Source organism: Terrapene carolina, unplaced genomic scaffold, assembly GCF_002925995.2.
Source record: "Terrapene carolina triunguis isolate 2854851 unplaced genomic scaffold, T_m_triunguis-2.0 Scaffold242, whole genome shotgun sequence".
Taxonomy (NCBI): domain Eukaryota; kingdom Metazoa; phylum Chordata; order Testudines; family Emydidae; genus Terrapene; species Terrapene triunguis.
The window spans coordinates 2,393,149-2,405,346 of record NW_020664593.1 but is presented as its reverse complement, the minus strand read 5'-3'; the positions used below and the strand labels follow the sequence as shown (position 1 = coordinate 2,405,346).

At 43.2% G+C, this 12,198-nt stretch overlaps 1 protein-coding gene across 1 annotated transcript in view; it reads right to left on the bottom strand.

The window, feature by feature from the left end:
* The window catches only part of USF3 (upstream transcription factor family member 3), a 69,843-nt gene that overhangs the window by 19,158 nt on the left and 38,487 nt on the right, over positions 1–12,198 (bottom strand). Inside the window, exon 4 of the mRNA XM_026657409.2 lies at positions 10,764–10,792. Coding sequence (XP_026513194.1) covers positions 10,764–10,792 — 29 coding nt within the window. The remainder of the gene's footprint in view (positions 1–10,763; positions 10,793–12,198) is intronic.

Genomic DNA, 12,198 nt, shown 5'->3' with positions numbered 1-12,198 from the left:
AGGTACAGGGAGTCATAGGCACTAGTTCAGCAAGGTACTTAAGCATGCGCCTAAGTTTAAACACGTGAGTATTTCCATAAGGTATCTTCCTTGCTGAACTGGGACCTAAGTGACTTGCCCAAGGTCACACAGCATCACATGTCCTGATACCTTGCTGAGTCACGGAGATAAGCAATCCCCAATGTGTAGAGCTTGAGCAACTGTCTCTTATTGAATTGTAAATCTCTTGTTTACAATTCCCCTGCTGGTCAATGGCTAGTGGTGGTCGCTTAACACCTGTCTGGGTGTGGGCCACCTCCCTTGTTGCCACTGGAGAGCTAGTTGTGGGTGTCTCCTAGACTCACAACATATTTCAATAATAACCATATTGCAAAATCTCATAACTCCATATACAGTGATAATGTATATAATTCAACAGGGTAGTAATGTTCAACAGATCATGATTTCTCAAATGATACCTCACTAGGCATACTTTGTACAAAACATATCATAATCAGATCACAGAGGTGAATATGGGGGTTCCATGGTGCTATTTTAAGGTACAGAGTGTCACAGTTATCTGTAACAATTTCACAACTACAAAGAGCAAAGTCTATAAATGAATTAAAGGTTCATTAAATTACAGTACCAATGGGCTTGATAACTCATCTTCAATATCAAGCTCACAGTATCCTTAGTAGTCAACTGCCTAGCTAGAACAGCCTTAGCTTCATTAAAACCTTAGAACAGAAAGTTCTCTGGAAGCAGGGGTTGCATCTCTTTCTCTGTCTGTACAACACCTAGCACAAGAGGGCCCTACTTTTGACCAGAGCTTTTGGGTGCCACTATGATATAAATACCAAATTAATAATAAAAATAACAGAAAAAGATAATAAAAACTGTTAAGACAAAGTTTAGATGGAAATAAAACAGGTTTAAACCTAAAGACATACTTGGCTCTTAAAAGCAATAACTTCTTTCTCCAAGCAAGTGTGCTTTTTGATACATCTCAAAATTCATTTTGAAAAAAATATTAGCTCCCCCCCCCCACCTGGCATAGTAACCTTTCTCAATAAACAGATGATAGTAAAGATCACTGTAAGTGTCAAGGATTTTGCTGAAAGAATTGCAAGATAGTCCTTATTTGGGATACAGGACAGCTTGATATTTTAAGTAGAAGATTAACTTCATTAACATATTTTTTGACATAAAATTACTTAGGTCCTTCCACTCCAAGTCTTCAGGGATATCCAGAACATGCATAGTGCAGATATTGGTAAACATTTTCTAGGATTGAAACTTTCCTATGAAACAATATATTGTCTAGTCTAGTTAGCACATCAACAAGGATCCTTTGGTGTTCTTTTATTTAGTCTTCACATCTATTTTTTCTTGATGTTTATTAATATTATTTTCAGATGATTACCCTTCTCTCTCTGTGTCATACAACATTACGGATGATCGGTGAAATCCTGGCATCACTGTAGTCAATGGAAAAACACCCAATGACTTAGTGAGGCTAGGATTTATTCAATAAATCTAATTTTAAACTCAAAATAATCAAATAGAGCATCTAAACCTTGGAGCCCAAGAAAAATATTTATAACCCTAAATTCAGAAGTAGCAATGGAAACTAAAGATTTGTACCAAGTACTTTTTCAGTCAATTCAATACTTCATACACTGAAGAAGATAAGGCTGACCATCAGGGGCACTGGGAGGCAAGGATGGGGGGGGACTTCTCAATTTCAGCCCACCTGATCACAAAAATATATGTTATTATAAACTTCTCTAAGAATTCCTCAACCTTATTTTTTTGCTTGTGTTGGTAAATAAGTAAACTCTCTCTTCAAGGCACAGGAAAAAAGAATCGAAGATGGGGTGTCTTGAAATCAATGGGAATTAGGCACCTAGGCATTTCTGAAAATACCAGTAGGAACCAATGTGCATCTTTAGGCATCCAAATACCTTTCACATCTGGCCCAAGTGGTCTGATTGATCCCAGACTTAGGGCTTGTCTACACTACAAAATTAAGTCGACTTTGTCTAATTCGACCTCGAGCCCCCGAATTAATGAAGTTGATTGTGCATGGCCACATCATGCTCATTGTCTCGATAGAGTGCGTCCTCACTAGCAGCGCCTGCATCGATGCACAAAGCAGTGCATCATGGGTAGCTATCCCAAAATGCAACTTGCCGCAGGGTGTTTTGGGAAGTTTGTGCAATGCCCCATGAGACCAAAACATTGTCACAGGGGAGAATGGGAACATTGCATCAACATCCCATGATGCACTGTGCTCCCTCCCGCACATCAACAGCAAACAACCCACTGGTTTTTGCAACTTAAAACTGCTGTGCGTACGCCATAACCCCAGAAGCATGGACCCTTCTCAGCTGTGCACTCTTGCTGTGAGCATCTCAAACACCTCGTACCTTCTCCTGCAGTATTTCCAGAGCCAAAGTAGGGTCTGCCGTGTGGAACATAGCAATGTCCGGCAAGCAGCCCTGCTGCAAGCCACTGAAAAAAATAATCTACTGTTACTGATGGCAGTCACAGAGCAGCTGCACTCTGTTGAGCACCGTTTCTGGTCCTGTGAAACAAGCACTGACAAGTGGGACTGCATTGTTTTGCAGGTATGGGATGACGAGCAGTGGCTGCAGAACTTTCGAATGCGGAAGGCCACCTTCCACGAACTTTGTGCAGAGCTTTCCCTTGCCCTGCAGTTCAGCAACATAAAAATGAGAGCTGCTCTGACAATGGAGAAGCGAGTGGCAATCGCTATTTGGACGCTTGCAACGACAGACAGTTGCCCATCAGTGGGGAATCAATTTGGAGTAGATAAATCAACCATGGGAGCTGCTGTGCTCCAAGTGTGCAGAGCCATTAATCGATTTCTGCTATGAAGGATAGTAAGTCTGGGAAATGTGCACGACATAGTGGATGGTCTTTCCATGATGGGGTTCTCTAATTGCAGTGGGGTGATAGATGGCATGCATATCCCCATCTTGGCACCAGACCACCTTGCCAAAGAATACATAAACAGAAAGGGATACTTTTCAATGGTGTTGCAAGCGCTGGTGGATCAGAGGGGGCATTTCACCGACATCAACGTAGGATGGTTGGGAAAGGTTCATGACGTGTGCATCTTTAGGAACTCGGGTCTGTTCAAAAAGCTGCAATCCAGGACTTCCTTTCCAGACCACAAAATTAACACTGACAACGTTGAGATGCCTATAGTTATCCTGGGGGACCCAGTCTACCCCTTGCTCCCATGGCTCATGAAGCCATGCACCAGCCATCTGGATAGTAGTAAGGAATGGTTCAACTATAGGCTCAGCAAGTGCAGAATGGTGGTTGAATGTGCCTTTGGTTGCTTGAAAGGGCGCTGGAGAAGTCTACTAACAAGGTTGGGCCTTAGTGAGGAGAACATCCCCATGGTTATAGCTGCCTGCTGTGTGCTCCATAATATCTGTGCAAAAAGGGGGGAAATTTTCCGCAGGGGTGGGCAGTTGAGACAGATCGCATGGCAGCCATTTTTGAGCAGCCAGACACCAGGGCAATGAGAAAAGCATAGCAAGGGGTGTTGCGTATCCGTGAGACTTTGAAAAGCTGTTTCAATAATGAGTCACAGTAATGTGAGCTGCTTGTCTGCATTGTGCTTCCCAAAACCTTCACCTGGCTTGTATCACTATCCCTGTAAAGCCAACCCCCCCTGCTTCTAATCAATAAAGAACTTTTATTCTTCGAATCCATTTGCTTTATTTAACAAACATAAGTAAAGAGGGAGAGCAGAAAGAAAAGGTAACCTTGGGGAAAAGGGGTTGTAAAGTTGGAATAGGAGAAACATTTTCAGCTATGTAACATAACACCACATTACAGACCATCAAAGGTCTGTGAATGGGCACCTTCTGTTCCTTGTGCCCTCCCCCACCAAGTTAAGTAAAAGGGATGATGGACTTTTCGCCCTGCCTCATGGAATGCTCGGAGGAGGGTGATTCTGCGCCAGGCGATGCTGGCTGGCTGGCTGTCCACCAGGGTCTGCAGAGGGACTCTACCCTCTAGCTTCTGTTCCTGCAGTTCAATCAGACACCTCAATATGTCTGCTTGGTCCCTCATAATGCAAAGCATCTCATCCAGCTGTCAGTCAGGGGGAAAAAATAAAGGAGCCATTGTACAAGAATAAAATGTTTCCATAGCAAGGCCAGTTTCATAAAAAATACTTTATTACACTAGGTGCAAGCCATAACAATCAGAATCCATAACCGTTCACTGTGCTGTTTTGCTGCTCCAGCCATGGTGAGTAGCCCCCCACCCCCAGGATCTCTCATGTGCGGCCCCAGTCACCTATCAGCCACTTTAAACTACTTGCCGACCCATGCCAAGCACAGTAAGGGCACATTAGCGGCCGCGTGGTTTGGCGATCCGGAATGTGGGGGGTGGGGTGGATCTGCATGCCCTTTTTTTCCCATGTAAGGGCACTTTTAATGAGAACTTCCCCCGGTTTCCTCTAGGCGACCCTATGTGATATCAGTCTCCTGAGGGTAATAGAGGCGGAAAGGAAGGAGATGCTGCAAGCGTCTGGGAAGAGACCCAGTCCTTATGCTGCTATGCGGTGTACCGCAATGATGCCAGCAGAATTAATTCAGGAGTTGCGTGGGAAAGTGTCCTACCATGGTGGAAGAAATAAGACTGCCCTGCCCAGAAACCTTCTGCAAAGGATTGAAGAGTACCTCCATGAAAGTTTCCTAGTGATATCCATGGAGGATTCCTGGGCTATCCCAGTCCACATCAACAGTCTTTTCCGGGGGCCACTCTCTGCTTAAAAGTGGCCTCTTGTAAGCAGAGAGCCACAGCACCTTGTTTTTTTCTTCACAGTAAACATGCAATACCACCGAATGTGTATGCCCGCTAAAGTTTAACTGGACTTTCATTTTACATGTATACTCACCAGAGGTGCCTTCCCCGGCATCACGATCGGCCACCGTGCTGTCCTGAGACCCACAGGGCTCCAGGGTTAAAAATATTTCCTGGCTCTCAGGGAGAGTGGATCCACCGCTCGCCTGCCTCCCATTATCCTCCTTCTCCTCTTCCTCCTCCACCATATAATCCTCCTTGTTGTCCCTAGACTCACACACCTGTGAGGTGTCCACATTGCTGTGGGGGTACTTGTAGGGTCACCCCCAAGAATTGCATGCAGCTCGTTGTAGAACCGGCATGTGTGGGGTTCAGCACCAGAGTGACTGTTCACCTCCCTTGTCTTCTGGTATGCCTGGCAAAGTTCTTTTATTTTCACACGGCACTGATGTGTCCCCCTCGTGTAGCCCTTCTCCCCCATTCCACAAGTGATCTTTGCATAGATGTCAGTGTTTCTTCTGCTGGATCTGAGCTCTGCCTGCACAGACTCTTCTCCCCACACAGCGATGAGATCCACCACCTCCTGTGCAGACCAGGCTGGAGCGCGTTTGCTCAAGCTGGCCCGCTCCCAATGCTGATCAAACAGGAAATGGGAATTCAAAAGTTCCCAGGGCTTTAGCAGGGGAGGGGCTGTTTCCTGTGTACCTGGCTGAAGTGCAGCAGAGTTGAGAATGATGTCCAGAGCGGTCACAGATGAGCATTGTGGGACACCACCTGGAGGCCAATTAAGTCCAAGTACACAACACTGCGTCTGCACTACCTCACAGTCGGCTCATGAAAATTGAACTAAGTGCTATGCCTCTCACAGAGGTGGATTACAGCAGTCGACATCAGAGGTGACTGAGGTCCATGTAAAGGACCCGGTAGTGTAGACACATACATTAACAGGTCGACTTAAGGCGGCTTCCTTCGACCTAACTCTGTAGCGTAGACCAGGCCTCACACACTGTGCAGTCACATTAATATCTGTGCCAGGTGAGGGCAAAGTGGATTTGCTCAGGTGCAGGGTAGTAAGAATTCACGCCCCATGACTGGAAAACTTCAGCCCAATAGGTGAAAGTTTTGAAAAAATAAGAGCAACTGAAATCAGGGCCATAGAATGGCAACACTTTGACAATCTTAAGTATATATTTCACTAATTATAATACTAGATTGCAGAAAGTTTATTTGTTAATACTTGGCTAATCTTCTAGCATTCTACATCTTAATAATACTCTGAATTACTATAGCATCTTTCATCTCAGGAGCTGAAAGCTCCCTGCAAACATTAAATTTCACTACTTTTCTGTAATATGGGGAAACCAAGGCACAGAAGTGCAGAGACTTCCCCATAGCCACCATAGTAGGACAGTGCCAGAGCTGGGAATAGAAACCAAGACCCCTAATTCCTGCAATCCTGCTCTAAGCACTGGACAACTTTCTTAAGGTTTAGGAATGCCACTAGTTACCACTATTCCAGGGAGGCATAGATTCTGACTGCTTGGAGGCAGAACTGGATCAGAACTCTTGGGATAAACTAGTCCAAACATAGAATCATAGAAGGGACTGCAAAGGTCATCTAGTCTAACCCCCTACCAAGATGCAGGATTTGCTGTATTTAAACCATCCAAGACAGATGGCTATCCAATCTCCTTTGGAAAACTTCCAGTGAAGGAGCTTCCACAACTCCCTAGGTAGCCTGTTCCATTGTCCTACAGTTCTTACAGTTAGGAAGTTTTTCCTGAGATTTAATCTAAATCTGTTTTGCTGTAGTTTGAACCCATTGCCTCCTGTCCTGCCCTTTGTGGCAAGAGAGAAAAACTTTTCTTCATCTTTTTTATGAAAGTCTTTCAAGTATTTGAAGACCACAATCATGTCCCCCTCTTAATCTCCTCTTTTCCAAACTAAACAGACCCAGTTCCTTCAGCCTTTGCTCATATGGCTTGTGTTCCATCCCTTTGATCATCTTTGTTGCTGGCCAGTTTCTCTACATCCTTTCTATACATTGTTGACCAAAATTGGACACAGTACTCCAGCTGAGGCCTAACCAGTGCTGAGTAGAGTGATACTATCACTTCCCATGACTTACATGACATGCCTGTTAATGCAACCTAAAATTGCATTTGCTTTTTTTTTTTTGCAACAGTATCACATTGAGAGGAGGGATAGCTCAGTGGTTTGAGCATTAGTCTGCTAAACCCAGGGTTGTGAGTTCAATCCTTGAGGGGGCCACTTAGGGATCCAGGGCAAAATCAGTACTTGGTCCTCCTAGTAAAGGCAGGGGGCTGGACTTGATGACTTCTCAGGGTCCCTTCCAGCTCTATGAGATAGGTATATCTCCATATATTATTACTGCTGACTCATGTTGAGGTTGTGATCCATCACAACTCCCAGATCCTTCTCAGCAGTGCTGCTGCAAAGCCAGTTATCTCCCATTCTATATTTGTGCATTTGTTTTTTCTTCCCTAAGTGTAACACCTTACTTACATTTGTCTTTGTTGAATTCCATTTTGTTTTCAATAGCCCAGTTCTCCAATTTATCAAGATCCATTGGAATTGTAGCTCTATCCTCCAAAGTGTTGGCAAACCCTCCACCCCACAGCTTTGTCATCTGCAAATTTGATCAATATGCTCTCTATTCCTACACCCAGATCATCAATAAAGATGGTAAACAGCATTGGACCCAGAACAGTTCCCTGTGGAACCCCACTTGAGACCTCCGTCCAATCTGACATCATTCCATTAATAATTACTTTTGTTTGTGGTTGTTTAACCAATTTTGTATCCACTTAATGATAGTTCCACTAAGCCCGCATTTCTCCAACTTACCTATCAGAATGTCATGTGGGACTGTGTCAAAAGCCTTGCTGAAGTCCAGGTATATTATGTCCACCACATTCCCCCTATCCACCAAACCAGTTACTCTGTCAAAGAAGGAAATCAAGCTGGTTTGGCGTGATTTGTTCTTAGTAAATCCATGCTGGCTGCTAGTGATCACCCCTTTGTCCTCCAGGTATTCACAAATTGAATGTTTTATACATTGCTCTAGTAGCTTCCTAGGTATCGAAGTCAGGCTGACTAGTCTATAGTTCCCCAGCTCCTCCTTTCCTCCCCTTTTAAAGATGGGCATTATGTTAGCCCTTCTCCAGTCTTTTGGGACCTCTCCTGTCATCCATCAGTTTACAAATATTATTGCCAGTGGCTGCGAAATCTCTTCAACTAATTCCTTCAGTACCCTGAGGTGTATAGCATCCGGCACTACTGATGTGAATTCATTCAAATTGGTCAGAAGACCTCTGACGTCTTCTTTACTTATCCCCATCTGCATCCCTTCCCCTTTATCATCTATGGTAACTTCCCTAGGCATCCAACCACATTATTTTTTGTGAGACAACTAAAGCAAAATAGGCATTGAGCAGCTCTGCTTTCCTATCATCGTCTGTTACCAGCTCATGTTTTCAATTAAGTAGTAGACCCACACCATCCTTGACTTTTCTTTTTTGTCTGACATATTTGAAGAACCTCTTCTTGTTATCTCAAACATTCCTTGCCAGCTGTAATTTTGCCTTGGCTTTCCTGATTTTATCCCTACATGCTTGTGCTATTCCCATGCATATTTCCTTGGTGACATACCCCTCTTTCCATTTTCTGTATAGAATCATAGGACTGGAAGGGATTGAGAGGTCTTCTAGTCCAGTCCCCAGCATTCAAGGCAGGACTAAATATTATCTAGACAATTCCTGACAGATGTTTGTATAATCTGCTCTTAAAAATCTCCAATGACAGAGTTTCACAACCTCCCTAGGCAATTTATTCCAGTGCTTAACTACCCTGACAGTTAGAAAGTTTTTCCTAATATCCACCCTAAACTGCCCTGGCTGCAATTTGAGCCCATTGCTTCTTGTCCTATCTTCAGAGGCTAAAGAGAACAATTTTTCTCCCTCCTCCTTGTAACAATCTTTTATGTACTTGAAAACTGTTATTATGTCTCCCCCCGTTCTCTTCTCCAGACTTTAAAAAACCAATTTTTTCCATCTTCCCTTAGAGGTCATGTTTCCTAGGTCTTTAATCATTTTTGTTGCTCTTTACTGGACTTTCTCCGATTTGTCCACATCTTTCCTGTGATGTGGGGCCCCAAACTAGACAGAATACTCTAGCTGAGGCCTAATCAGTGCAGAGTAGAGCAGAAGAATTATTTCTTGTGTCTTGCTTACCAATACTCCTACTAATACATCCCAGAATGATGTTTGCTTTTTTTGCAACAGTGTTACACTGTTGACTCACATTTAGCTTGTGATCCACTATGACCCCCAGATCCCTTTCTGCAGTACTCCTTCCTAGGTAGTCATTTCCCATTTTTTGTGTGTGCAACTGATTGATCTTTCCTAACTGGAGTACTTTGCATTTGTTCTTATTGAATTTCATCCTATTTACTTGAGGCCATTTCTCCAGTTTGCCCAGATCATTTTGAATTTTAATCCTATCCTCCAAAGCAGTTGCATCCCGTCCTAGCTTGGTATCGTCCGCAAACTTGATAAGTGTACTCTCTCTGCCATTATCTAAATCATTGATGAAGATATTGAACAGAACCGGACCCAGAACTGATCCCTGCGGGACCCCTCAATATGCCCTTCGATCTTGACTGTGATCCACTGATAACTACTCTCTGGGAATGGTTTTCCACCAGTTATGCCCCCACCTTATAGTTACTCCATCTAGGTTGTTAAACTAGGCAAATACTAGAAGGTCATGCAAGACAGTATCAAAAGCTTTACTAAGGTCAAGTTTTACCACATCTACCACTTCTCCCCATCCACAAGGCTTGTTACCCCATCAAAGAATGCTATTACATTAGTTTGACATGATTTATTGCTGACAAATCCATGCTGACTTACTCATCACCTTATTATCTTCAATGTATGTATCTGTTTGGTTTTTAGAGAGCTAAAAAGCTCCTTGTACTGCAGCCACATTGGCCTCCTGTGGTTCTTCTTATCTTTCCTCGGCATTGGAATATCTTCTTGTTGAGTCTTCAGTACTGTATTACATCTTTTAGGAACTTTTAGCCCCCTTTGACTCCTTTATTCCTAATTGGTCTTTCCATGGGACCATGCCTACTATTTCTCTGAGTTGGTTGGAATCCGCATTTCTGAATGTAACCTACCCCTCCCTGTCCTGTCCTATGGCTGTGAGTTCCCAAACGCTGCTTAAGCTGGGAACCAACAGAGAGGAAAGGGCATGTGTTAGGAGAGGGGGGAAATCTCCACAAAGCACAGATTGGTTCTATGGAGGATTTAGGGGCTGGTGGTGTTCAACGGAATGCAATGGAAGTTTATGCTGCGGCGTAATCCCATCTCAAAATATTTAACCCAAGGTCTCTAAAAGTTAAAATGCCTTCTATGTGTTAGATGCCTGCCCCTGATTTCCATATACTTTATATGTTTATTCCCAAAAATATACTCACACAAAACCAATATCTGCTTTTGCTTATATCTTCCTTGTAGCTGAATAGAAATTGTTGATTCACTGAGGTTATTAGCAATGAAATGAAAAGCCAAGGTGTCCACAGAAGTATTTGGGAGGAACAAGGGACATGAGTGAAGGGTCATATTCAGAGGGCCTCTCCTGTTTATCCAAGATATTATTTCTATTATTCTATAGATTTTCCATCGTCTAGGCAAACTAAAGGATGGTTACGGCTGTCCATGAAGCAGCCCTGCTTCAGGTGTTCCATGTGAGGCTCTGGAGTCTTTTCATGTAATACACTCCAATAAATGGATCTTTCCCCATTCCAAATGCACCAGTCCTTGTATGCTTTCAAGCAGATTGGAGTAAGGAACTCAAAGAGCTGTGCAGCTCAACTCTTAACAGTAAAACACTGTAGTTCCTACCTGCATTGTGTGTCTCACGGTTTTTCTTTCTGTAATACAAGAGAGCAAAAGAAATTATGTGAAATAAAAGGGAAAACCTCCACATGAACAATTATTTCTTTTATGTTTTAAGGCAATTTCATTGTTATGGTTAAAAAATACATTTAATACAAAATTCTGCTTTCTTGGCAAGAAAGAATATAGGGAAGAGAGAAATAAAAACACACTAAAGTAGTTCTTGGTATAGGAATATATTATATTAATGATTTCTGAGAAAAGATCATGAATGTTCAGACTAAATGGATTAGAGTGCAATACTACACGTGCGTTCTGTGTGTATTTGGTACAATGTATACATGTATAGGGATGGTTTCCTTCCTGTGTGTTTGTACAGCACCTATCACAATGGGCCTCCGATGCTCACTGGAGTCTTTGGGCACTATCATGATACAAATAAATAGAAACGAAACAGATTTCTGACCAGTGGGAAAGCTCATCTCATGAAAAAGCTGCACTAAACAGAGCACACTTAATTTTTTGTACATACAGCCATGCTACAGACACAAGTATTTTATTGTTCCCAGAGCTTAATGGAAAAGGCAGAAAAGGAACAAGTTACTTACTTTACAGTGAGTGCGGTCCTTTACAATGTTTGTCCACATGGTTCCCACTCTAGGTGCACATGTGCCCTATGTGCACAAGACTGGATTCTTTTGGCCAGCAATGTCTGTAAGGGCCATGCCTGAACACTGCATGTCCTCTTGCCCCCTACCCAAGCGCATAAAGGGCAGAGTAGGTCCAGCCACCATTCAGTTCCTTCACCAAGATTAAAAGGACTCCACATTAACAGGAAAGGAGGTTCATGGGATCAGCATGCCTGAGCACTTGCTGTGTGCAGCTTGGAGGTAGCAGATGCTTCTTTTTGATGGAGGGTTTCAGAATCAGACACACCCTTCATTGATCGCTCCAATAAAAGTAATTTCAAACAATCATCTCGGACTTTCTAAGGGTGTTTTGAAAAAGGCCTGCATGTTGAAACTTGTCTGGAAAGGCAAATAAAACATTTAATATTCCCATCATTTAAGGGAATAGCTGCCTCATAAACAAGACAGGCTTGTCAACCTGCTAGAAAAAATACAGAAAAATTAACATTGAACTAATACTAAAGGTAACAAAGAGCTATGGGGTAGCAATTGGACACTGTGGATGTCCTGTCTCGCTGTCATAGGTAGTAAGAAGGAACTAAGTTGCAGTTGAGACTCACTCTGCTCCGTATGCCCTCGATTAGAGGCATGAGGCCATGCAGGGCGCATGCACTGCCCCAGACACTTGCCGGCCAAAAGATTCCAATCTTGCATGCACAGGTGCATGTGCGCCTTAAGCGAGAGCCATATGGACAAATACTTGAAGAAGCACAGCTGCTTGTGAGACGAGAGGGGAAGAAATGCAATGAATC